Source organism: Rhineura floridana, chromosome 7, assembly GCF_030035675.1.
Source record: "Rhineura floridana isolate rRhiFlo1 chromosome 7, rRhiFlo1.hap2, whole genome shotgun sequence".
Lineage (NCBI taxonomy): Eukaryota > Metazoa > Chordata > Lepidosauria > Squamata > Rhineuridae > Rhineura > Rhineura floridana.
Genome location: NC_084486.1, coordinates 82329612 through 82356594, shown reverse-complemented (window position 1 = coordinate 82356594; position 26983 = coordinate 82329612). Strand labels below are relative to the sequence as shown.

At 46.6% G+C, this 26983-nt stretch overlaps 2 protein-coding genes across 2 annotated transcripts in view; one reads left to right on the top strand and one right to left on the bottom strand.

Moving 5' to 3' along the window:
- Positions 1-9676, bottom strand: part of CFAP43 (cilia and flagella associated protein 43) — a 79836-nt gene extending 70160 nt beyond the window's left edge. Inside the window, exons 1-5 of the mRNA XM_061636074.1 lie at positions 9596-9676; positions 8156-8409; positions 4405-4501; positions 2803-2970; positions 1826-1976 (exon numbers count right to left, since the gene is read on the bottom strand). Of these exons, the coding sequence (XP_061492058.1) occupies positions 1826-1976; positions 2803-2970; positions 4405-4501; positions 8156-8409; positions 9596-9660 (735 nt within the window). The 5' untranslated portion in view covers positions 9661-9676. The remainder of the gene's footprint in view (positions 1-1825; positions 1977-2802; positions 2971-4404; positions 4502-8155; positions 8410-9595) is intronic.
- Positions 9677-11362: 1686 nt separating this feature from the next.
- LOC133389673 (uncharacterized) lies at positions 11363-25282 on the top strand. Its single transcript, XM_061637701.1, has 3 exons — positions 11363-11415; positions 18057-19163; positions 25267-25282. The coding sequence occupies exons 1-3, from the start codon at positions 11363-11365 to the stop codon at positions 25280-25282; spliced, it is 1176 nt and encodes a 391-aa protein (XP_061493685.1).
- Positions 25283-26983: the final 1701 nt, after the last annotated feature.

Genomic DNA, 26983 nt, shown 5'->3' with positions numbered 1-26983 from the left:
GCTGGCTGGGGCTGATGGGAGTTGTAGTTCAAAAAGTAACTTTTCCAAGCTCTGCTCAATACCATCTACATATACGGGCAGTGTCTCTTATGCAACAGCCCTTCTCCACTACTGGTTCATCCTCAAGCCTGCCACCCAGCCCTTTGGGGGGGTCCCTGGGTTAGTGTTGTTTGCGAGTGATGGGAGGCACCTTGTCTAGAGACCCAGCACTGCATTCTAACTTCTGTAATAAGCTGTTTAATACTATACTGTGTTTAATACTGTGCTTTTTTGTGACAGTACTCATTGTTACAGAGTACTGGCACCTCTTTTTTTGATGCACATGGCAACCATTTTTTGCTGGCACTTTTATCAAGATATGAGTACTAGCACCTCATTTTCTACCCCCCCCCAAGCACTGGCTGTTATGTATGCTGAAATTATTTCTCCCCCCCCCACTCTTCTTGTCATCTGGGAAAAGGGAGGGGAGAAGCCCCAAGATGCCAAGAGGAAAGGAATGCAGATATTAAAATTCCAAATGAATTTATTGAAAAAATGTATATAGAAAAAATATGCCCAACACGTTTCGGCCACATAAACCTCGGCCTTCGTCAGGGGCGAACATAGAATCTGTATATAAAATCATCTAGTAGTCAAAATGTACAATTATAGCTGCTATAATTGTACATTTTGACTACTAGACGATTTTATATAATTGTACATTTTGACTACTAGACGATTTTATATAATTGTACATTTTGACTACTAGACGATTTTATATAATTGTACATTTTGACTACTAGACGATTTTATATACAGATTCTACGTTCGCCCCTGACGAAGGCCGAGGTTTATGTGGCCAAAACGTGTTGGGCATATTTTTTCTATATACATTTTTTCAATAAATTCATTTGGAATTTTAATATCTGCGTTCCTTTCCTCTTGGCATCTTGGGGCTTCTCCCCTCCCTTTTCCTGTCTCTTTGGATGCCAGCCACTTCTGCTACCTTCTTGTCATCTGCACTGAACATGGAGAAAATTATTATTCCATAACCAATAAGAAAAGACGAGACCATAGAGAAACCAGAGAGAGAAACTTTTTTCACTGTTTCAGGCAGGAGTCTCTCCCAGCCCTACATAGAGATGCTGGGGACTGAACTTTGGACCTTATGCATGCAAGACAAACGTTCTACCACTGAGCTATGGCCCTTCTAAAACTAGAACTGATGCACAAAAAAGGTCTGCATTCGTGAGTTTGCTAGGGGTATCGCATAGTCACTTTTAGAGAATAAAAAAGTTAAAGTTCATCTACTGTCAATCTCTGGCATTTATTAAATGAGGACTGTCTTCATAGGGCTTTGGGTGTTAAACTGCTCTGTTGACATTCAACTGCTCTCAGTCTTCTGACACTGCATTTAGAACTGGGCTCACCTGAAGAGACCAAAAGCAGGAGTATCGCCACTTCTAAACAGAGAGCTAACAACAGCTTAGCATGTCAGTATGGATGAAACCCTTGTCAACTTTTCTACCTGCACTGGAATTGGCTGGTTCATATGACTGATCCAAAATTAAACTGCTGGAAACCATAGTGGTCATTCATGAATTTTGTTTAACTTTTCTGTCCCCTTGAAGATAAATTTGCCAGTCTAGGCATTTTTTTCAGACAACAGTCCTAATAAATAAATAAATAATGTTTTTTTCACTGCTGGCTGGTATTGATTGCAGTCATTTACCTTTTACTGAGAAAAGTCCTCAGTATACGGTGACAAATTGTACTGTTCTTGATCAGTGGTGTTACAATAGAAGTCTTGACTACAAGTAGTTACATCATCCACGGCAGAACTTACCTTAAACGTTTCTGCTTCATCTCCTACCAGGCCAGCAATGGCTGAATTGGGCAGGACAGGGCCAAAGTAAGGATCATGGACATTGGGATGAGAAAAGAAACTGTTTTGTTCATCTACTAAAGATCCGTCCTCAGCAGGAAGTTTTACTGGCCTGAAGCAATGAGAAAAATAGCACAGAAGAAGACAGCATTTGTAAAATACCAGTGGAACCTGCAACAAAATGTTGCAGTGTGGAGTGCTAATGTTGAGGGTTCCAGCTAGCTACCCAGGAAGCCATGCCCCCCCCCAGGATATTCAATTCCAATTCCTCTTCCTCACCCCAGCAGCATTCTGTGGCCAAGGAGCATTGTCAGTTCTTAATGGGTTGATTCAAGGTTGTTATGCCCCCTTAGATTCTTTTTTCTATTTTTTTATATTCTCTTAACCTTGGAGTTCCCCTGAGCCTGCTGATACCCCCTTCTTCTGTGTAGATGGTGCAGCTTTGGCTACACAGGGACTTGCATTCACTCCCAAATCTCTAATCGAGAATCCAGAGGCATGGTCTGAAGGCACATGAAGCCACCATCTTGTGGAAGCAACGCAGGTCTGGGTCTGATAAGTGCCTGGATGGGTGACGCCTGGGAACAACATGTATGCTGTCTTGGGTTCCATGATGGAAGAAACAGGGGATACAAATGTAATAAAACACATAAATAAGTGTGTTTAGTAATTAGTAGATTCCTTTTTAAAGCCAGGGAACCATGAGGGTTATCCCATGTTATTTTTAAAGCATTTTTTTCCCTAAAATGCAAAGGACAGAATGTGTATATTTTGCACAAAAGATATGGATTCAGCAGCTGATTCAGATCAGGTAGCTTCTTAATTTGTAGACCCTTGCTAGAAAGCATGCTCTACCCTTCATCAATTGCAAAATGCTCTCTTTCTCTGGCACAAAGTGATTACACAAAAATGTAACATATGAAACATCTCTGACTTACGTTGACTTCAAAATGTGCTCTTCATTATTTCTTTCAATGTTCCAAAGAGTAACAGAAGTCCCATTATGTAAACACAACTGGTGCCAGCTCATGGGATTAAAACTCATTGTGGTCACCTCTACTCCTGGGTGTGACTCACTGCACAAAATAACTTTTTTGTTCCAGTCCCTAAACAAAAGTGAAAGAAAGCAAAAACATTAGTTTGGTTTTTTAATTTTTTTTGTCAATTTATATTCTGCCTCTCCATAACTGAAAGCATAAAATCACACCATAAAACAAGCCATAAATAATGCAATCTAAAAACAACAATCAGACAAAAGATTTGCCACAGAGTTATTAAATAAAAACAACAGTGCAATCCTATGCATGTCTACTTGGATGTAAGTCCTATTGAATCATAGAATAGTAGAGTTGGAAGGGGCCTATAAGGCCACTGAGTCCAATCCCCTACTCAATGCAGGAATCCAACTTAAAGCATACCCAACAGGTGGCTGTACAGCTGCCTCTTGAAGGCCTCCAGTGTTGGAGAGCCCACCACCTCCTTAGGTAACTTTTTCCATTGTTGTACCCCTCTAACAGTAAGGAAGTTTTTCCTGATGTTCAGTCGAAATCTGGCTTCCTGTAACTTGAGCCCATTATTCTGTGTCCTGCATTCTAGCATGATCGAGAAGAAATCCTGACCCTCCACTGTGTGGCAACCTTTCAAGTACTTGAAGAGTGCTATCATATCTCCTCTCAGTCTTCTCTTCTCCAGGCCAAACATGCCCAGTTCTTTCAGTCTCTCCTCACAGGGCTTTGTTTCCAGTCCCCTGATCATCCTTGTTGCCCTCCTCTGAACCTGTTGCAGTTTGTCTGCATCCTTCTTAAAGTACGGTGTCCAGAATTGGACACAGTACTCAAGATGAGGCCTAAGCAATGCTGAATAGAGGAGAACTAGTACTTCAGAATTCAATGGGCCTTGCTCCAAAATAAGTGGGAAAAGAATTGTAACCTAAAGCAGCAAAAATGTGATTAACCAAGCCCCAAAACGCCTGCTGAAATTGACAGGTTTTACAAAGGTATGTAAAAAATAACAGGGAGATGGGCTGATATGTCACTCAAGGTAACTCATTTCAGAGTTTTGGGACTATGACTGAAAAGTCTAGTCTAAAATACTTGCATTGGAACTGACAATTCTTATTTGCAGGATAGGATGAAAGGCAGTTCTAGAAGACCAATGAACAACAGTGCTTGTTGGCTGTGGAAACTGAGGTATTGTTTGGATGTATTAGTTTTTGCAACTGAATTTAACCTGTGCATAGTGAATTTAACCTGTACTTTTCTGGCAAGAGAGTAGTTTGAAGGAAGTCACTTGGAATAACTGTTTTGAAATCCAAGTAAGAGTACATATGTAGGCTATAGACTTGCTGCCTGCATATGCATATGCAAGAATGAGTGCTTGTGGGTTTGTCTACATAATGCAGAAATGAAGACATAAAAGAGATACTAATTTTGTCTGAGGTACCAAATTACCTACAGACAGCAAGGGATCTTTTAATAAGCAATATGAATTATTAAGCCGCATATCCCTGTTCATTTTAAAATGATGTATCCAATGCTTACCATATTGTAAGAGAAAATTCCGGGAGTGAGGAGTAACTGGCCAGGTAAGGACCAGTGTAACTGAATGCAAGCAAGGAATAGTCCAGGTTGACTTGTCCTAAAATATAAAACATAGTTTTTATATACAGTAATACCTCAGTTAACAAATCCTCTAGGAAAGAAGCTCCTTTTAACAAAGTCTTTTTTGGGTCAGAATGTGACTCGTCTCCTGGATTTTGGCTGCTGCAGGCAGCTCTCTCACTCATGGCTGGAATGGTGCTCCTTGCCAGGTGGTGCAGGCGCCTCCGCAGTATACAGTGTTTCGGGTGTCCAGGAAGCCCTGTTTACTGCAGATGCATCTGCTCAAGTGTAGGGGAGGATGGCAGAGAGAAAGAGAGACCAAACGCAGGGTGGTGGTGGCGGCCGCCCCTTGCCTGCCTGTTTGAGTGTACAGAGAGGAGTGTCAAAGCTTTAGATTGCTATAGCAAGACGCTACATGATAAAATAAAAAAAGGCAAGGCAGGCATCCCTGGATGTATTTTGGAAGAACACTTCAAGTGATCTGTATGCAAGGCTTACCTGACCTGGTTGTTTCATTTCAGACAATATTGTTAATTTTGAATAAAACATTTGCTGAAATATGGTGAACTGCTCTTCTTTTTTGTGGTGTAGGAACCTATCCCTATTCTTTCCATGTCATTCCTACCTCTGGTACCAAAGTTTCTGTTAAAGAAGTAATGTCTAGGAATGTATCTACTTCGTTAACTGAGGTATTACTGTATCTGCAGGCTGGATGCTATCAGCCGGGTGTTTTATTCCATTACATAAGAACACAAGAAGAGCCTGCTAGATCGGGCCAATGACCCATCTAGTCCAGCATCCTGTTCTAACAATGGCCAACCAGTTGCCCATGGGAAACCTGCCAGCAGAACCTGAATGCAAAGAACACTCTCCCCTCCTGCAGTTTCCAGCAATTGGTATTTGAAAGCATACTGCCATCCAGACCAGGCGATTTGTCAGTTTATTTTGTCGATTAAGAGAACTTCAACTCTCATCACCATTTGCCTCAGTTCCTCAGACTCCCTTTCTGCAAAAGCTGGAAGGATCTGCTCTGTTTTCTCCACTTTGAAGACAGATGCAAATAATTCATTTAGTTTCTCTGCAATCTTCTTATCCTACTTAAGCTCACCTTTGACTATTGATGGGCTCCATTTTTGCAATAATCAGATTTGCCATCTGATTAATTATTATTTCTGGTATTCTCTATCTTTGCGGAGAGAATTCTGAAGAAGCAACTCTCCTACCTGGTTTCTGATTCATTCTTCTTTTTCCCCCAATTCATTTTTAAAAAATTCTCTTTGAAATCAGCGATAGTGTGAGTGTTACTTTTATCAAACCACTTTCTCTGTGTATTCTCTTTCACTGATGTAAATGAAGTGTTGACTGTAACTGACAGACAGAAAGCAGCAGGGAGGAATGAGTTGTTCAGCAGGGGGGAAGACATTGATTTGATTATCTGCCTTAATCTGTCTGCTCTGCAGTGCACTTGAAAAGGTAGCTATAATAATATTGATAACTCTCTGCAAAGCATATATATATATATAGAAAGAGAGAGAGAGAGCGCCAGTGTGGTGTAGAGGGTTAAGGTGTTGGACTATGACCTGGAAGACCAGGGTTTGAATCCCCAACCAGCCATGAAGCTCACTGGGTGACCTTGGGCCAGTCACTGCCTCTCAGCCTCAGAGGAAGTCAATGGTAACCCCCTCTGAATATCGCTTACCTTGAAAATCCTATTCATAGGGTCGCCATAAGTCAGAATTGATTTGAAGGCAGTCCATGTATTAAAGGAATCGGATCATTAATGGCCACTAGGGGGCCACAGTTAAAAATGAAACATAAAAGAGGATTCCATCCCTACCTTTGACTTCCTTATCATCTAAGGTTCCAACCACTTCCTTAGACAGTTTCCTGCTTTTAATTTATTTAAAGAATGTTTGTGTTGTTGGTTTTTATGTGCTTAGCAATGTGCTCCTCAAATTCCTTTTTAGCATCCCTTATTATTTCTTTTGCCAGAGTTTGTGTTCGTTTCCCTCCCCTCATTTGGACATCCATATTTTAAAGGAAGCCTTCTTTCCTCTGCTTCTTTGACTCTGCTCATTAACCATGCCAGCATCCTCTTGGCCATGGTAGTACCTTCCAGTTGAGCTTCTAATATTGTGTTTTTAAACAACTCCCAAGCATTTTGAAGTGATTTGACCCGCTGAACTTTGCCTTTCAACTTTCTTTTTATCAATCCCCTCATTTTGGGGAAGTTTCCTCTTTGAAGTATGCTTAATTTAATGTAAAGACCCTCCGTGGCGCAGAGTGGTAAGCGGCGGTAACGCAGCCGAAGCACTGCTCAAGGCAGGAGTTCGATTCCAACGGAAGGAGGAAGTTGAATCTCCGGTAAAAGGAATTGAGGTCCACTCAGCCTTCCTTCCATCCGTGGTCGGTAAAATGAGTACCCGGCATATGCTGGGGGGTAAAGAAAGGCCAGGGAAGAAACTGGCAACCCCACCCCATATATACGGTCTGCCTAGTAAATGTTGCAAGACGTCACCCTAAGAGTCGGAAACGACTCGCACTATAAGTGCAGGGACACCTTTACCTTTTTTTTATTTAATAGCATTATGCTCACTGCTCCCAATCGGTTCCCTATCATATCATATCATATCAGTCCAGCTGCTTTAGCACCAGTGCAAAGTGCTCCCTTTGGCGCTCTTGTAAATTTAAAACAGGCCACTGCACTGTGAACGTAATTTAAGTTTCCAGACAGTCTTCAAAGGCACCTCCTTGGACAACATATTACAATAGTCCAATTCAGATAGTGCCAATGTGTATCACAGTGACCAGGTTGCATGTGTTCCTCTTTTTTTCTTTTCTTTTTTTAAAATCAAACTTTACATGGTCTCTAATACCGCATTCCATCTTGCTCTATTTTTACTGAATTTACACATCACAAAGCTTGTCCCTGCAGATTTCATATGGGTTTGATTCAGGGACATGTTTGTTTTTTCTTTGATCATACTGCATGATTATCATGGATTTGCATTCCCAAATCTCTTTTATCCAACCGTTCTTTCATTACAGGCAGACCATACTAATGTTTTTAAACTCCCATGAAAAGCTTATTTTTTGCAAGGTCAAGTTCTGTTGGATTTCTAAGGAATAAACCAACAAAGGAATGCAAATATTGATATTCTGTCTGGTTGGTCTTTGAACATCTTAATACCAAATAATAAGAAATATTAAATATAATGTCATAAAACTATAAATATCATTTGATACCACAAGATGCATTGATGGGCATGGTCACCAAGTTGGATGCCTTTAAAGGGGGATCAGACAAATTTATGGAGAATGTCATTTGCTACTAGTAATGATGGCTAAATATTACCTCCAGTATCATAGGCAGTAAGCTTGTGAATACCAGTTGCTAGCGATCATAAGTAGGTTTTGTTTGTTGTTGTTATGTGCCTCCAAGTCGACTACGACTTATGGCGACCCTATGAATCAGTGACCTCCAAGAGCATCTGTCATGAACCACCCTGTTCAGATCTTGTAAGTGCTCATGTCCTGCTTGTCGTCTTCCCACAGTCAACCAATTGGCTATTGTGAAAACAGAATGCTAGACTAGATAGGCCTTTGTTTGTGGTCTGATCTAGCATGGCTTTCTCTCCTCCGCATCTCTAAAAACTCTTTCAAGAAGGGTTTGATTAACCATCAGACCTACCTTTTAATTTGGCCTGTTTTTTTAGTCCTGGATAACTGTGGATATAGATTGTAGGATTCAGCTGCCTGTCAGAATAAGCAACTACATTTTGGTTCGGGCTCACTGCAAAGGCTCCTATACTTCCACTGCGACACCGCAAGATTGTTCTGTCCAGTGTTTCAATGTGAATAAAAATTATGTAATTGCCACAAGGATAACAGACAGTCCTTTTGTTTACAAAGCCAATATTCTTTTTGGTGAATCCCTGCACCCACCTAGAGAGAAAAAACAGAAACTAGGATTATATGACATTTTAAAATAAACAGTTTTAGTTTTGTTTTTGTTTTTTTGCATAGTGGACAGCATAGCACAAAGCACAGGTTCTACTGAGGAAAGCCACAACTGTTTGTGTTTTCTAATTGTGTACAAAATCTGTAGCTAGAAAACTGTTTGGAAAACGATGTAATAACACTTTCCCTCAGTTTATAGCGAACAAATTGAATGAATTCAAATAAAAAATTTATAGTCTACATACCACAAAGAGAAAAAACCAGAAAGCAATAATTATCTAAAGAAAATTACAATACTTAAAAAACTTTTTTAGCAATTAAAAAATTAGAGTCCCCACCCCCCAAGAAAAAGGTCACTGGAGACTCTGAAAATCATACTGGAACAGATTGTGAAATGGGGTGTATCATGAGTTTCTCAGCCCCGTGCCATCTAAATGTTTTGCGGGTAAGACATTATATTGAATGAATGAAAGACAGACAGACAGTGAATTGCTTTTGAACTTTAACAATATATTTGTTTCATAATCATAATCAGATCTCCAAGAATAAAACACAGCGTACATGGCAAAGAAGGAGAGATGGCAGAGACCTCCTTTGGTTTTATTAATACTAAGTCACACTTACTAATTATGTGTACAACCTATATATTAACTTCTGATGCATGTAGGGTAATAAAAGACCACCTCACACATGTGCTGGGAGCGGGGGAGATCAACGAATCCTTCCTGCCTCTAAATTCCTGAAGAAAGGGCACCTAACATGTAAAATCGAGAATTCCAATATGGGTGGTAGCACTGGTAGGCGATTCTGCTTTGACTAAAGCAGAGACACAAAAGAAGTGTACCCAGCGAAAGGCTTTGGGAAGGTGGCGAGAATCTTTGAAAAATATGCATGTACGTCTACAGCAACCAGTGAATTTGCCACTGAGTATACACTCGGCGGAGAGCTGTGCTCCACGATAGTCAACGTGGTGCCCTCCAGATATTGCTGGACTACAACTCCCATCACTCCTGACCATCGGACATGCTGGCTGGGGCTGATGGGAGTTGTAGTTCAAAAAAAACCAGGAGGGCACCACGTTGGCAAGGGATGGTGCACAGGACTGCAACGCTACAGAAGAGAATTCCTTGAGACCAGGGAGATCCTCCCACCCAAACCCTTCGCTTCGCACCTCACTTCCAGTTCAGTTTTCAAACCGGAGCCCGGGCGGCGACCACCCCACTTTCCGGAGTCCATGGTTACCAAAATTTCGCCAGACCCTCCTCCCGTAGAAAGCTGCCTGAAGCTGTTTATACTCGTCTCCTAGCAACACCTGCTGGCTCCTGCCATTGGTTAAAATGGAGTTTTCCCGCCTCTACCCCTCCCCTTCGCCGTTTTTTTTCTCGTACTCTAAGCATGTTTGCAGACACGCGCGGGGAGGGCGGAGCTATTTTCAAAGCCAATCCCGGAGAAGTATTTTCTGCGTCCCTGACTTGAGTTCCAGCGTCCTAACGTCTGGTATGATGCTCTTTCACCCTATAGAAGCGACTACAGATGGCCGCTTTAAAGCTATTTACGACAAAGAGGGCTATAAAATCTTCTAAAATAAATATAAATGCAATCCCACATTTATTGTGGGATAAATGCGCTTCGTGCATATAAGTGCTTTCCAGAATCCACCCCAAGTCGCTGCATTAAAATGCCAGCTCTTATTTCCCCTCCCAATGTAAACCTTTTTTCCCTTTCCTGAGAAAATCCAGTAAGTAAAAAAACCTCTGTTGTTCATTTGGAATATTTCAGCAATTTGTTTGCAAATTAAGCCCCTGCCTGAAAGCACCTTCAGACTCTCTCTTGTTTTTACTGCAACAGATGGGCAGAGCAATCCTAGCTCCTGATTTGCGCTGCTGGCAGCAGTTAGAATTTGACTGAGGCATCCTGCTGTAGGGAAATCTCTAACCACCAAAAATGCTGTGGAATAAGCTAAAATTATGAAACAGAGGTTTTCAAACAGGTTTGGACACACAGTGAGAAGACATGATTCACTAGAAAAGACAATAATGCTGAGAAAACTAGACAAGACAATAATACTGAGTCAGTGGCTGCCTCGCAGGCGCACAGAGAAGTGGCAGCGGCTGCCACCAGTACTCATTGTTCCTTCTACGCCACTGTGGCTGGGACTGATAGGCTCCATCCTCCTCCTCCGGATACAGCTGGATGCTGGTGGTGCCTTGGTGCTGCTGAACTCGGGCGGAGACGCCTGCCGCTTCTCTTGCTTTTTCTGTTATTGCTGCTTTGGGCAAGCACTGCCACTCAAGGAGAGGAGCTACACACCTGCAAAGCGATCCAGCAAAGGCACATGGAGCTGTTTCACACATACATGTACATCTCTGGACACATATCCACAGAGCACTCAGGAGCTGAACATACAAATTAACGCCATTAAGAAGCATTGCGTCTGAGACAATATGACATATGTTATTGTATTGTTATTGAAAGATGTTGCTGTTGCTTTTTTAACAATATTAATATTTTTATTTAAATTTTTGTAAACTTTTGTTCTTTTCTGATGTGTATTTTTTATTTGTGTTTATTTTTTGTTAGCCGCCTTGAGGGCCTTTTTGGCCAAAAGGCGGCATAGAAATAAACTGTAACATAACACAACATAGCAAAACAGAAGGGACTAGAAAAAGAGGAAGACCAAAGAGATGGGTTGATTCCATAAAGGAAGCCACAGACCTGAACAACAAAAGACACTACTGCTGGTGTTCCTGGTGATGGTAGTGTAAGTACCCCCACCCCATTTCCAAGTCTTCTCTGATAAATCCAAAGCCAACCCAATCCTTGGAGAGGGGCCCGATTTGTATCCACAAATCAATGGAAAAAACTGCTGCCTTTCCACACTGACCAGCAGGAGTTGGCAGGTTCTGTACCTCCCTGCCCCAGTTAGGATTGCTCTAACATGGCTACTCCTCTGGACATTATATTGGATTGCCCCCACAACAACTCCGTGAGGTAGGTCATTCACCACCACCACCACCCTTCTGCTGACACAGAGTAGGACTACTGATATGTCCAAGGCCATCCAATGAGTCTGTAGTTGACAGTGAGGCTGACAAGCTCAGAGGTTGACATATACTTAAAAAAAAATGCATTAAAAAACATTTCCCAGGGCTCCTCCAAACTATTTGTTTGTTTGATTATTTGTTTTGTGAAATTTATTTTGCAACATGCCATTGAAGCAATAATCATGCATTAGTGGTGGATGTATACTGGACTGTCCACACATCATTCCACTTTATTAATTGTTCTGGAATGCTCTCCAACGTTGTTGCATTATTGCCATGTGGAGGGGCACTCTTACACTATAGGTGGGACAAAAAATAAACGATAACATTTGTGATATAAGAAGTTAGAGGATTGCAGCAGGAGGTTGCAGGGGATGCACTGATTGGAAATGAAGCAATATGTCTGCCCCCAAACATTTTTAGGCACAAAGAGTATTGAAAGCAGGATTCTTAAGCAGGAAAGCGGCGGCGGGAGGGCAGAGGCGGGGGCGGCAGGGGGGCAGAGGCGGCGGGGGCGGCAGGGGGGCAGAGGCGGCGGGGGCGGCAGGGGGGCAGAGGCGGCGGGGGCGGCAGGGGGGCAGAGGCGGCGGGGGGGCAGAGGCGGCGGGGGGGCAGAGGCGGCGGGGGGGCAGAGGCGGCGGGGGGGCAGAGGCGGCAGGGGGGGCAGAGGCAGCGGGGGGGGGGGGCGGTGGCGGGGGAACAAGAGGCGGGGCGGCGGCGGGGGCAGAGGCGGCGGGGGAACGGGCGGCGGGGGCAGAGGTGGCGGGGGGGCGGCGGCGGGGGAACGGGCGGCGGGGGAACGGGCGGCGGGGGAACGGGCGGCGGGGGAACGGGCGGCGGGGGAACGGGTGGCGGGGAACAAGAGGCGGGGGGACAAGAGGCGGGGGGACAAGAGGCGGGGGGAACGGGAGGCGGGTGTCGGTAGGCAGAGTTGGGGTCCTGGGGGGTTGGAAGAAGAGGATTCAGACGGATGGCAGGGAGGAGGGGGAGCAACTTCGCCCGAGTGGAGCGAAGACGAAGCAGAGGAAATGCCAGAGATAGGGTTGCTTAGCAACGGAGAGCCTGAGAGCTTTGGAGTTTCAGAACTTTCCCTAGACATTCCCACGCCTCCCCTGCTCCGAAGCTCAGAACAGAGGGGGGAAGAGGGAGGGCTGCCCAAGGCAGAAAAGCCGCGAGTCAGTTTACCATCAGCCCCCCCATCCCCCATACTGGAATCGGAACCTTTGGAAGAGGAGGGGCCGATGCTTCCCCCTTCGCCGCGCACACGAAGGTACTTGAAAAGACAAGAGAGAAAGGGGGGGAGGCGGGTAGTGCCTGAGGGGCAGTTAAGGAGGAGCGAAAGGTTGCATGCCCGTTTGGCCCCTTCTTAAAGAACCGGCGGGAAAGCAGCCCCTTGCTCTGTCAACTTTCTCTCAATGCCGCAGGACCTGTATTTCTGTACTGCTTCATGAGAAGACGCAGTCTTTGTTTGGACATTACTCTAATAAAAACTGAATTACTTTCAATCCCTGGTCTGGTTCCTGAGTCTCATCCTGGGCCTGACAGCTTGACAGAGCCACCTCAATCACCCTCAATGCTCTCTTCACTTGACTGGGACAAGATGTCAAAGGGAGCAAGGGGGGGGGGAACAAACCCCACTTCCGAGACGGAAGAAGTGAAACTCTTGAGGACTAAGGTAGGTGATTTGCAGACGGATGTCCAAGCCCTGCTAGCAGCCGTCAAGGCGTTGAAAATGGATAATCAAGCCTTGAAGACCACGATAGACCAGATGCGAACAGCCCCTCCAGTTGCCGCAGTAAAGGTTCCCATTGGATTGCCCCCAAAATATGCGGGACAGAGTGATCAGTTGGCAACTTTCGTGGCTCAGTGTGAATTATATCTGGATGTCAGGCACACAGATGGGGCTAAAGTCGCCTTCGTGATTAGCCTTCTGGAGGGAGAAGCTGCAAAATGGGTGACTCCATATCTGGTGAGAAAGGATACTGTCTTAAGAAGATACAGAGGATTTATACAGGAGATGACCGAGATGTTTCAAGACCCGCAAAGAGCTGAAACAGTAGCGCGGCAGCTAGGCGCTCTGAAACAAGCTAAAGGGACTGTTTCTGAATACACTAACGCTTTTAAAATTTTGTTCCAGGAAACAGGTTATAATGATGCCGCTTTGATGTTTATGTACTGGAGTGGATTAAATGCTGAAATCCTGGATGAGCTGGCCAGGACCACCCATCCCACTGACCTGCCAGGGCTAATCCGGCTATGCCTACAGATAGATCACCGGATGGAAGGAAGACGCCTGGAAAAGAAGCAGGAGGTCCCGAGATACTCAGCCTCGGCATCCCGCAGCAAGGCCCTTTCCACTGCAGGGGCGGCAGGTAATGCAACTGAGGGACAGGGAGGGGCTAGGCCAAGATTGTCAGAAGAAGAAAAGGAAAGACGACGTCGAGAACGTTTATGCTTTTATTGTTCAAGACCGGGCCATGTGGCCAGAGACTGTGGACTGAAAGGGGGGAAAGCCGAGCCGTCGGGAAACTAGAACACCCAGTCCACGTGCAGGCCGGTGGACTGGGGGCCGCGTTGTATAAAGGCCCTCCAATGATCCAACCTCCCTCAAAAGGGGGTGTTGGTCGTACCTATTTGGATTACAACTTCCAGAGGAGTGATGTTTAATTCTACTGCCTTGATTGACAGTGGAGCCTCCACAAATTTTATTGATGCAAAGCTAGCCAAGCGTCATGGAATTTCCCGGTGGAAACTGGACACTCCCCTATCTGTGGAGACCATCGATGGGAGACCCCTGAAGTCAGGAGGGGTGACACAAGCCACGGAGGAAGTGAAACTCCAAATCCCTGGGCATGAAGAGTTCATTTCGCTATACGTGTCAGATCTCTCGAACTTTGAGGTGATTCTGGGAATGCCCTGGCTAGCAAAACACGAACCCAAGATAAGTTGGAAGGAGGTGGTGGTGTGGTTCACCTCACAGTATTGTCAGGAGAACTGTCAACCCGAAGGAATCAAGAACACCTTGGCGGCGGCAGCGCAGGAGAGCGAGCAAGTGACCCTGCCGCTGAAGTATGAGGAATTCAAAGATGTATTTGATGAAAAAGAGGCAGAGACTCTACCCCCCCACCACCCTTACGACTGTGCGATTGATCTCGTGCCAGGAGCCAGCATCCCATTGGGGAAAATTTACTCGCTCACAGAGACTGAGAGGGAGGCCCTGAAGGAATTTCTGGATAAAAACCTGAGGCGAGGATTCATACATCCCTCACAGTCCCCTGCTGGAGCGCCACTATTGTTTGTGAAAAAGAAAGGGGGGGAACTCAGACCTTGTAACGACTATCGCGCATTGAACCAGATCACCATCCCTAACAGCTACCCGCTGCCCCTGATTTCAGAGCTGCTAGACCGACTGCGCTCCGCAAAAGTCTTCACGAAGCTGGATTTGAGGGGAGCGTACAATCTGATCAGAATGAAGGAGGGAGATGAATGGAAAACAGGATTCTTGACCGCTTATGGTCAGTTTGATTACCTGGTCATGCCTTTCGGGCTTTGTCGAAGTCCAGGAGTTTTTCAAAAGTTCATGAACGACGTGTTTAGAGACCTGTTGGACACGTATGTAATCTGTTACTTAGATGATATCCTGGTGTTCTCAAAGAACCAGGAAGACCATGATCAGCATGTGAAAACGGTGCTGAAGAGACTGAGAGAGAATCACTTGTATGCCAAGTTAGAGAAATGTGGATTTGACCTCAAGTCTTTGGACTTCCTTGGGTACCGAATCTCAGCGGAAGGAGTGGAGATGGACCCAGGGAAAGTAAGCTGTATATTGGACTGGGGCCTGCCTGTTAGCAAAAAGGATATACAACGGTTTCTAGGGTTTGCCAACTATTACAGAAAGTTCATTCCAGGGTTTTCCAAATTAACAGCTCCTCTGACTGACTGCTTAAGGCGAAAGAAGAAGTTTCAATGGACAGAGAATGCCACCAAGGCCTTTGAGGAGCTGAAGAGAAGGTTCGCTTCCGAGCCCATTCTGCGCTTTGCTGACCCGACCCGCCCTTTTGTCGTGGAAGCAGATGCTTCGGATTTTGCCATCGGGGGGGGTCCTTCTGCAATTAGACCAAGGGGGAAAGGAGCTGCACCCCTGCGCGTACTTCTCTAGGAAGTTAAAGCCAGCAGAGAGGAACTACACAGTATGGGAGAAGGAGCTGCTGGCCATCAAGGATTCTTTTGAGAACTGGAGACAATACCTAGAGGGGGCCTCTCATCAGATTGAAGTGCGCTCCGATCACAAGAATCTGGAAAGCCTCCAAACAGCCAGAAAGTTGAACCAGAGACAGATAAGATGGTCCCAGTTCTTCACTAGATTTAACTTCAAGATTATTTATCATGCCCAAGCCAAAAACCAGAGAGCAGATGCCTTATCCAGACAGCCACAATTCAAAGAAAGTGAATCAGATGACCAGCCTCAGTACGTGATCCCGCCAGAGAAATTAACGTTGGGATCGTGTCAGCCTTCATGGGAAGAGGAACTCAAAAAGGCACAACAAGAAGATGTAGACATGCTAAGATATAGGCAGGAGACGGGACAAGATCAAGACTCAGAAGTAACTTTCCACTGGAGGAATGGACTGTTATGGTTCAAAGCAGCCAGATATGTGCCAGAAGGGGAATTAAGGCTCAGAATCCTATGCCAGTGCCATGATTCCGTCACAGCGGGACACTTTGGGATTTACAAAACCATTCAGAATGTGGCCAAGGACTTTTGGTGGCCTAAAATGCGTCGGGATATTGAAAACTATGTAAAGTCCTGCTCTGTCTGTATGCGGACAAAAACACAAACAGGAAAACCAGCAGGACTGTTGCAACCGTTACCTGTCCCACACAAACCCTGGAAGGACCTATCCATGGATTTTATAACTGATTTACCCAAGTCCCAAGGAATGACAGCCATTCTAGTAGTGGTAGATTTACTCACCAAAATGGCGCATTTTCTTCCTTGTGCAGGGGCCTTAGAGGCTAAAGAAACGGCCAAGTTATTCATCAAAGAAGTCTACCGGCTGCATGGGTTGCCAAACAGTGTAGTCTCGGACCGAGGAACTCAGTTCACAGCCAAATTTTGGAGAGCCATGTGGAAACAGCTGCAGACGGAGTTAAAACTCTCCTCCGCCCATCACCCCCAGACAGACGGCCAGACGGAATGCTTGAACACCGTTCTGGAAAGATATTTACGTAGTTATGTGTCCTATCAACAGACTGACTGGGTATCATATTTGCATTTTGCAGTTTGCCTACAACAACTCCCTGCATTCCAGCACTCAACAAACCCCATTTTTCACTAATTATGGATTCCATCCTAAAGTCTTTCCAAGCAGCTCAGAGGGTATGCTTGTACCGGCGGCAGAGAACTTTCTTAGGGAATTGCAGGCGGCGCAACAGACGTTGAAACAACAGTTAAACGAAGCCAAAACGGAGTACAAGCGAGTTGCTGACCTGCACAGGAAGGAGGGGTCCCCCCTGCAGCCGAGAGATCGGGTCTGGGTGTCCACCCGCTTCCTCCAAATGCCAGGTAAATGTAGAAAATTACAAGACAAGAGGGTGGGTCCTTTTGAAATAGAAACTCAAATTAACCCCGTGGCGTACCGACTGAAGCTACCTGACACGTTTAAAATACATCCTGTGTTTCATCGATCCCTGTTAACAAAAGCCGCCCCTCCCAGTGAGTTACGGCCGGAGGAGCCTCCCGGAGCTCCGCTCCTGGTAAATGAGCAAACTGAGTTTGAAGTTGGGGAAATCCTAGACTCCAGAATAAGACGCCGCAAGTTGCAGTACTTGATTCACTGGAAAGGCTATGAACCAGCTGATAGATCATGGGAAGATGAAGTTGACGTGCATGCTCCAGACTTGGTAAAACTTTTCCATCAACGTTTTCCCCACCGCCCCAAGTCAGCAAAAGGGGGGGCAGCTTGGGAGAGGGGATGATGTCGGGAGGCAGAGTTGGGGTCCCGGGGGGTTGGAAGAAGAGGATTCAGACGGATGGCAGGGAGGAGGGGGAGCAACTTTGCCCGAGTGGAGCGAAGACGAAGCAGAAGAAATGCCAGAGATAGGGTTGCTTAGCAACGGAGAGCCTGAGAGCTTTGGAGTTTCAGAACCTTCCCTAGACATTCCCACGCCTCCCCTGCTCCGAAGCTCAGAACAGAGGGGGGAAGAGGGAGGGCTGCCCAAGGCAGAAAAGCCGCGAGTCAGTTTACCATCAGCCCCCCCTATCCCCATACTGGAATCGGAACCTTTGGAAGAGGAGGGGCCGATGCTTCCCCCTTCGCCGCGCACACAAAGGCACTGGAAAAGACAAGAGAGAAAGGGGGGAAGGCGGGTAGTGCCTGAGGGGCAGTTAAGGAGGAGCGAAAGGTTGCGCGCCCGTTTGGCCCCTTCTTAAAGAACCGGCGGGAAAGCAGCCCCTTGCTCTGTCAACTTTCTCTCAATGCCGCAGGATCTGTATTTCTGTACTGCTTCATGAGAAGACGCAGTCTTTGTTTGGACATTACTCTAATAAAAACTGAATTACTTACAACCCCTGGTCTGGTTCCTGAGTCTCATCCTGGGCCTAACAGCGGGGGAACAGGAGGCGGGGGAACGGGCGGCGGGGAAACGGGCGGCGGGGAAACGGGCGGCGGGGAAACGGGCGGCGGGGAAACGGGCGGCGGGGAAACGGGCGGCGGGGAAACGGGCGGCGGGGAAACGGGCGGCGGGGAAACGGGCGGCGGGGAAACGGGCGGCGGGGAAACGGGCGGCGGGGAAACGGGCGGCGGGGAAACGGGCGGCGGGGAAACGGGCGGCGGGGAAACGGGCGGCGGGGAAACGGGCGGCGGGGAAACGGGCGGCGGGGAAACGGGCGGCGGGGAAACGGGCGGCGGGGAAACGGGCGGCGGGGAAACGGGCGGCGGGGAAACGGGCGGCGGGGAAACGGGCGGCGGGGAAACGGGCGGCGGGGAAACGGGCGGCGGGGAAACGGGCGGCGGGGAAACGGGCGGCGGGGAAACAAGAGGCGGGGAAACGGGCGGCGGGGAAACAAGAGGCGGGGAAACGGGCGGCGGGGAAACGGGCGGCGGGGAAACGGGCGGCGGGGAAACGGGCGGCGGGGGAACGGGCGGCGGGGGAACAAGAGGCGGGGGCGGCGGGGGAACAAGAGGCGGGGGCGGCGGGGGAACAAGAGGCGGGGGCGGCGGGGGAACAAGAGGCGGGGGCGGCGGGGGAACAAGAGGCGGGGGGCGGCGGGGGAACAAGAGGCGGGGGCGGCGGGGGAACAAGAGGCGGGGGCGGCGGGGGAACAAGAGGCGGGGGCGGCGGGGGAACAAGAGGCGGGGGCGGCGGGGGAACAAGAGGCGGGGGCGGCGGGGGAACAAGAGGCGGGGGCGGCGGGGGAACAAGAGGCGGGGGCGGCGGGGGAACAAGAGGCGGGGGCGGCGGGGGAACAAGAGGCGGGGGCGGCGGGGGAACAAGAGGCGGGGGCGGCGGGGGAACAAGAGGCGGGGGCGGCGGGGGAACAAGAGGCGGGGGCGGCGGGGGAACAAGAGGCGGGGGCGGCGGGGGAACAAGAGGCGGCGGGCGGCGGGGGAACAAGAGGCGGCGGGCGGCGGGGGAACAAGAGGCGGCGGGCGGCGGGGGAACAAGAGGCGGCGGGCGGCGGGGGAACAAGAGGCAGGGGGCGGCGGGGGAACAAGAGGCAGGGGGCGGCGGGGGAACAAGAGGCAGGGGGCGGCGGGGGAACAAGAGGCGGGGGGCGGCGGGGGAACAAGAGGCGGGGGGCGGCGGGGGAACAAGAGGCGGGGGGCGGCGGGGGAACAAGAGGCGGGGGGCGGCGGGGGAACAAGAGGCGGGGGGCGGCGGGGGAACAAGAGGCGGGGGGCGGCGGGGGAACAAGAGGCGGGGGGCGGCGGGGGAACAAGAGGCGGGGGGCGGCGGGGGAACAAGAGGTGGGGGGCGGCGGGGGAGGCAGGAGGTGTGGTGGTGGTGGCAGGGGGCGGCAGGAGGTGTGGTGGTGGTGGCAGCGGGTGAACAAGAGGCGTGGTGGGGGCAGCAGGAGGTGCGGCAGTGGGGAAATGAGAGGTGGGGTGGTGGGGGCAGTAGAACATGCTGTGGGGACAGCAGGGGGCACAAGCAGCGGTAGGGGTGGCATTCCCTCTGTTATATCTGTGCCATTTGAGATCGGATCCATATTACAAGGGCTATTAAGACAAAGACCAAAAAAACTTGACATATTAGAATCACCACAATGAGGTGCATTAAAAGGTTTAAACCTCCTTTGGCGCCTCCTCCCCAGCCAAACAGGGAATCCCACCATTTATGTGCCCCTATCTGTTTGATCTTGGCTGCTATATTGGTAATTGTATGGCGCTCGTATTTTATCTGTAGTGTAGCTTGCTCTCCCATTTGTTTAACTGCTTCTAATTATTTCTGTAACATAGGATGAGAAAGTAACTTCTGGAGATCAGCTAGGCCATACCTAATACAATGGGTTTGAGGTATTAAAACAAATCTGGATTAACTAATATTCTCTGGATGGTCCATACAGGGACTTTAAATGAAAAATCACATCCTACTATTTCCTCAATACCACAAAAGCATCTATTGATATATCTTAGCATAGGTTGTATATAATACTTATCAAGAACAGCATAATCACAAAACATTCTAAGGCACACACACCCATGTCCAGAATATACAATGGTTGAACTTGATTCATTTCTTAGCATGAAAGAGTAATACAATACATTAATCATTCTGAGAGAAAAGCAATCTTGATGGGATTCCAAACTATCATCTTCACAAACAACTCCTAACTTCTTATGATGTTGACAACCTTTCACATTAATGGTTACCCATCTTGCATGCTTAATTATGGCCCACTGGTGAACTTCCTGGGCATAAAGAACTAAATCTTGATCTACAGTGATTCCCAATGGAATTACAGGATATACAGTAATGATTTCAGACGCTTCTACCATTACAATAGACAATCTTAATGCATGATTTTGCTTATCATATGTGGCATTGACAAGGCTCCACCAGTCTTCCAATTTTCTTTCTCCCTTGGACTGTCGAATTAGGGACCTAATTTCCCAGGGTATAAACCCACTATCTGTCATGTGAATAAGTTCCAAAGCCACTGTATGGGCCCAATTCTGCTTTTGGGTGCATGTAATGGCCAAGGAAATAGTCTGTTGTAAGGACTGCATGGTATTTATCATGTCATGATAATCTTTTTCCATTCTCTGTTCCCACATTGGAAGTAAACTGGCTATGATTTGGGGGGTTTCAGTAGTCTTTTCCAGAGCCCTATTGATAGGTTCTGTCATCTTACTTATTTCTTCAGTGGTATAATATAATTTGTTGGCTAATATTTCAATATTGGTAGCATCCAGAAAAGCAGCTCCAGCACCCAGCCACCCTGACAAATCCCGATTATTTCTCTTCCCATTCTCCCCTTCCCATAATTTAACCCAATTATCCCATCCCTTATTACTCATCTCTAAATATGATCCACAAACAGGGAATTCCTTTGCAATGTTTAATTTCTCAAATGAGACTACCACTTCCTTAAGTGCAGTCCCTGGTTTTATCAATAATTGCTGCTGGTGGTTCAATTTAATCATGTGAGATCCAACAAGATCATAACCTATTGAATTAAAAGGAATATGATATTGTCCATACTGGCAGTACTTTTCCTGGATAGACATTATCCAGTCTGGAGGACCGACAGTGTGTATCTTGGTCACATCCATAAGTCCATTGAATCTCTGCCAATTTGTCATAGTTTTGGGATATTCTTGCCCTTTTGATGAAATCAGGACAAGAGCCAGTTCATCGGTGGGTCTTCTTTTCTTGGCACTTGCCATAAAAACCTGGAAGTGCAAAGGTGATCCCTCCCCCCCAAGTGACCATAGAAATCCATAAAATGTTGCAAACTTCTTCATGAATCATGTCACTGCCTTGGGACATTTCACCGAATCGTGGGGTGCAAGAAATCTTGGTGTCCACAGAAGAATCATGGCAAAAATGAACTTGCTACTCCTGGGGACCCTTGGTGCATTTAATTAATTGTGACTCCTCACAAGCAGCACTCTGTGAGACAGGTAGCTGATGGAGGATATATTTTTCCAATTGTTGTCTCCTGGAAGCATTACTTAGCAACCCTGGAAATCGATAGGCTATCTCCACCTCTGTGTCCTGATAACAGATCCAAGCATTTGTGGGGATGGGCTCGATGTCAGTATTTTCCAGGACACCTGCCTTCCACACTGCATGTGCTCCTAAGATTCCCCATATCATCAACAGGATAGTGGGCATGTTCTGGTGCTTTAAGAAAATAAAACAGAAATTATTCTTTTCCCTCCCCCTCCCATGAGTCAATCCATTAATTTGCCCAAGACATTCCTTACCCACCACAAATAGTCACTGACTCTTTAACCTTTTCACGGTTTTTCTACGTTTCTCAAACCTTCTGTCTACATCCTGTATGCCTCAATCTTAAAACTACCCCGTCCAATGGGAACTGGGGTTCCTTCCACATACCACCCTTTATTAAAGGTTATGTCACTATGCTTTTACCTGCTATAGGGAAGCTTAAAACTTCCAGGACCACCTCTGCACTCCCTTCTCCCATCCTCCCATCCTTTCTTCTTTAATCATTTGCTTAGACAAACAGAGCAAATTTCTTCAAAAAAACCCCCCACTAACTGAACAATTGCAAAACCCAGGGAAAGAAAAAAATGCATATAACACCATTCAAGCTGTGCCCATTGAAGAATACCATATTACATCTTGGGCAATGAAGTCCTGAATTTGGGATGCAAGCACACAACTAAAACTGGAGGGAGAAAGCACATCAGGTGGTTTGTCCTTCCACTCCTTAATTACAAGAACTTGTATCTTCAGTGAGGCACCAAGAAAATATTTAGTATTACAGGCATCTTTGTCAGTGTGTCTGTAAGTCTTACCCCCATGTCTTTGTCTGTAGACCATCTGAATGCACTTTCCCTGCTTCTTACCATGGGTCACACTCGCATCTTCCCATTTCTTAGATTTGGATTTGCTTACAGCATCCTTTGCTGCTTTTGTGTCCAAATCTTTTTTGTGGGATCTTCCTCTTTTGGATTTCTCTTGCTGCAGATGCAAAACAAAGCACAGTCAGTAGCACCAGCATATAACATTCCAAATACAATTGTGCTTCCATTTGTACCATGTCAGGGAGTTTCACTGGTGAACACCCTATTTGCAGAGCAATTGCTCTGGGTTCCCTGTTACTCAGCCTGTCAGGGACTGCATGCAATAACACATTTGCATCAGTGCTGGAATTTGCACGCACAAAGCGTGACAATGAAGAAAGCAGCTCCCTGTTGGAATTGGGGTTTTGCAACTTGTCCATTCTCATGCAGATGGCATCAGAAACCAGCTGCTGTTTTGGAAGCCAAATTGTATTAATTTTCAAAGTAACTTCAGATTCTGGATAGACTCTTCCTGAAGCTAGAAGCTCTATACTTTGAGTCTTGTTATGATCCAAAGGCTGTTTGCCAGCAAGAGATTGCTCCTTAGGAAAAGAATGTTCATTAGCAAGAGACTGTGGTGTAGTAGACCCAAAGGAAACATTTAAATCAGTATTTCTTTCCATGGAAGTGGGCACATCTTGTGTGTTTTCAAGCAAATCTGAAGCATTTAAATAAGGGCCTGCAATTTCAGAAGATGTTTTTGTATGTTCCTCTTTAAGAACTGTAACAGGACTTTGCTCAGTAACTGGAGCCCTTCTGTTTCCAGCTGTTTCTGGACTTTCAACTTCTTTGGTTAAAGAAAACTTTTCCTTTTGTGCCAAAGAGGGTTCTGCACTGTGATCCATGACACCCTGTTCTAGGAGAGAATTGTCTCCACCCGTAGCTACAGAATTTGCACTAAAGACCTCTGGTTTTTGCAGACTGGATTCATCTGAAAAACCCAAGCCTGGTTTTCTGGCCACTGTTCCCAGTTCCCAAGTGGTGGCCTCCACATTCATTCTGCCCCACAAAGCTGGCACTGACATAGACACAGTTGTGACTGGAGCAGCAGGAACTGGGCAGCCCTGGGTTCGACTGTGGACATCTTGTATGGCCTGCCTCTGCTCTTCTGAGCGAAGCTGGATAGGAGCAGTGGGAGGGGAAACAGAAGCAGAGGTGGACGGGGCCATGTCAGGAGCCTGTGCCTGTGCTCTCCTGTTTAAAGCATTAAGCAAAACTTCAGTGGGTTGCTTGTGAAATTGATCCATATTTTCTCCCAAATTTCTAAGCATGGACCAAAGCTGATTACGGAACGGATCCCCAAAATCCACCTGTTCATTCCCCTGTTGTGTCTGAGTAGGGCCTTGTTGGGGGGGAGAAAAGTTGCCGTGATTGCTGCTGGAGTTATTAAACCCAGATCTTCTTTCTGCCCCCTTTGATGCGAAATTACCCCAACTGGAACCAGGGGCCAAGAAAGGGCGATAGTTTCCTCTTCCCTGGGGTCCCCGATTTGCATTGGGTACAACAGATGAATGAGGCCCCTGATTGGTATATGTGACAGTTTGAATCTGCTCAAGCTGAACCTTCTTCTGTGCAGTGGTGGCTTTTCACCCCCCTCCAACCTCTTGAAGGAGCTCAGAGACTTGTGAAATAGCCACACTCAGTTCCCGCCAAGTAACACCTTCAAGATCCATTCTCCCTATTGCTAACTTCATTTGAGCATTTAACCCCATGTGCACAGCTTCCATAAAGTCTCTGTTATATACTCATACTGGCCATCTTCCTGAAGTCTGACATGCTCTGATAAATGTGCAAGGAATTTCTTCCGATTCACATGGGCTTTCCCCTACACCTTGACTCTCCATAACATATGCCTTTAACACATTCATCCCAGGCAACAGAGCCTTGATCACAATTCTCATCCAGTCATACACATCCCCTGCATTCCCCATTCTGAACCTTGCCTCTATGGACGCTCCATCCTGCTCAGTGGCACAATATCTTGCCACTTGCATTAAATCTTGAGCATCAGCAGAAGAATACATTTCATCTGCCCTAGTTAACCATGTCAAAACTATGTCCTTATTCAAAGGACCCAAACTATCAGCCACTGCCTTTGCCTGGGGAGGGGACCAACGTACAATCTCTTGGACAATTTTATTACAAGCTGGCCCCATCCCAGTGGTTTCCACCACATTTTTCATTATAATGGGTGCAAGTACCTGTGACTCCTTCCATTCAGGATTTAAAGGAACAGATGATACAGCATCTTCTGGGAGGGGGAGGAAGGCCCCATTCCTCATCCCCATCACCCAAAACATGCATAACTGTGGCCACCAGCCCCTGTTGGACCTGCAACTGTCTTTCCAGTTCTTTAAGTTGAGCTTTGCTCTCATCATGGCTAACATTCAACTTTTGCTCTCATGCTCTAACCACCAGGTGTTCAGCAGTTAATTTTGCCCTGGTACATTCATCCTCTTTCTTTTTCAACTCCTTACAAGCCATCTCAGCCTGGACTAATGCTTCATCTCTCTCCGTCTCCATTTGTCTTAAAGAAGAAGCCCACCTGATTTTTTCTGTTACCATATTCATTCGTTCACAGCCAAAATTGTCACAATCATTTCTCCAACCTTCATTCAAATCTACCCGTTCATTATCAAAGGCCTCAAACTACTTCGCTCTTTGGCAAAAACCTCTCTTTCCTTATCAAATGCCTCCTCTGCCTGTGCCAACTTACTCCTTGACTCCTGACTTTTCTTGTGTTCTTCCTCTAACAGATCTGACAAATCCTGACATGCATTATAAAGTTCCCAAGCTGCTGCAGCACTTTTCTTTGATTTGGAAGGCCTGTATTCTTTGCAATATCCCACATAGGCCTCAGTCATGGTTTTCATAGGGTCATCTGTCTTAAAACAATCATCATCCCATACACACCTTCCTTTCTTAATCAACCATTTCTCTAGGCACTCTACTGGACTCATAAAGCGTTTTGTTCCCTCCGTGGCTGCCACTTTTGCCATAGCTTAGAAATCTCCAACACCAAAAGCCAAATGCAAAGAATACAATAGTGTACACACAAACAACCAAGCCTAGTCTCAAAATAAGTTCAGGTATGAGCCACCTTCAAATGCCACATTCCCAGATCAAGTCACTCATGAGTAAAGCTGTTGTCACCAGCTTTTCCTCCCAGATTGACTCTCAAAAGGAAAAACCAGAGGTAGGGGGTATCTAAAGGGACAGGAACCAGTTAGGAGTCTCTGCCAGCCAGAGCACTGAACATTCTCTGTGCAAATCCTGTTTCCACCTTTTCCAAGTACCTAGCCCCACCGGCTCAAAATACTTGCAAGGCTTTGTTCCCCAGGACGTTGGGGAAGGGGAGGGAGACACAAATGTTATCAAGGGCTTTCAAAATGGACGGGACCCAGTTTAGGGAACCCCCTTAGTAGCTTCTGGCCACTAGCAGGTTAACCTTCTCTCCAGTATCAACTTTGGCTAATCGCTGTGCCACAATCACAACCACCATGTGCCAAAGCTTTGTTGCCAGGGACAGAAGGGGAGGAAGATAACCATGTGCCAGGGAATTTATATACCTTAACCTCTAAATTTTACCAAAGCATTGAAAGGACATTTCCCCATTTATTTTAAAACAAGAGACAGCAAAACATAGTAACAAAGGAAAAGGAAATCACACTCATTCCAGACGCATTCAGAACTTGGCTACCTGTTTCCCTGGATTGCAGGACTGTTCACATATTACTTTATTTCCTGCAACCCTTGCTGCCCGCCTGATTCTCCACCAGATTGTTACGACACGTGCTCTTGGGAACCTGAGTGTGTGAACTTGCCACCTCCATGTCCCATGAAACACACCTCCTTGAGAGGAGGGGACCTTTTGCTAGGGATAAAAAAAAGTGCTTTGCCCTGAAATGTGCCTAAATTGTGCACATATATATATTTAACCCAAGAAATGCAGGTCCAAACCAAAATAAAACAAAGCTTGATTTTATTGAGAGAAAGAATAGAATAGCATTACAGAATTACTTGGGCGCGTGGCAGCATTAATCATTGATATCCTAACCCATTCATAACATTAAACTAAAAAGATCAAAGAACCCTGTTACTATAAAGAGTGACAGGTAGGAGAGATTACCTATCCTATGCCAGGAGTGGGCGGTTGAATACAGCCGAATCTATGTGGAAGAGCTCTGATCCAAAACCAGGAAGGAATCTCCTGGTCTCAAGATTTTGCACCAAGACCCAGAGTCTCTCCCCGGTTCTGTGCCTGCGTTCCTTGAGAGCGGAGTACACATGTTGGAGCCCTGAACTCTCTTGCCCCCCTTCTTCTTCTTCTTTCACTAAACTTAAGCCTTGGTTTTAAAAGACTTTTTCCTCTCTCCCCCTCCTGCAAAAGAGGAGTTTGGGAATCTGCTGATTTTGTGTGAGTGTGTATTTTTCTCTCTGAGAAAACTAAGGCTACTTAGAACAATGGAAAAT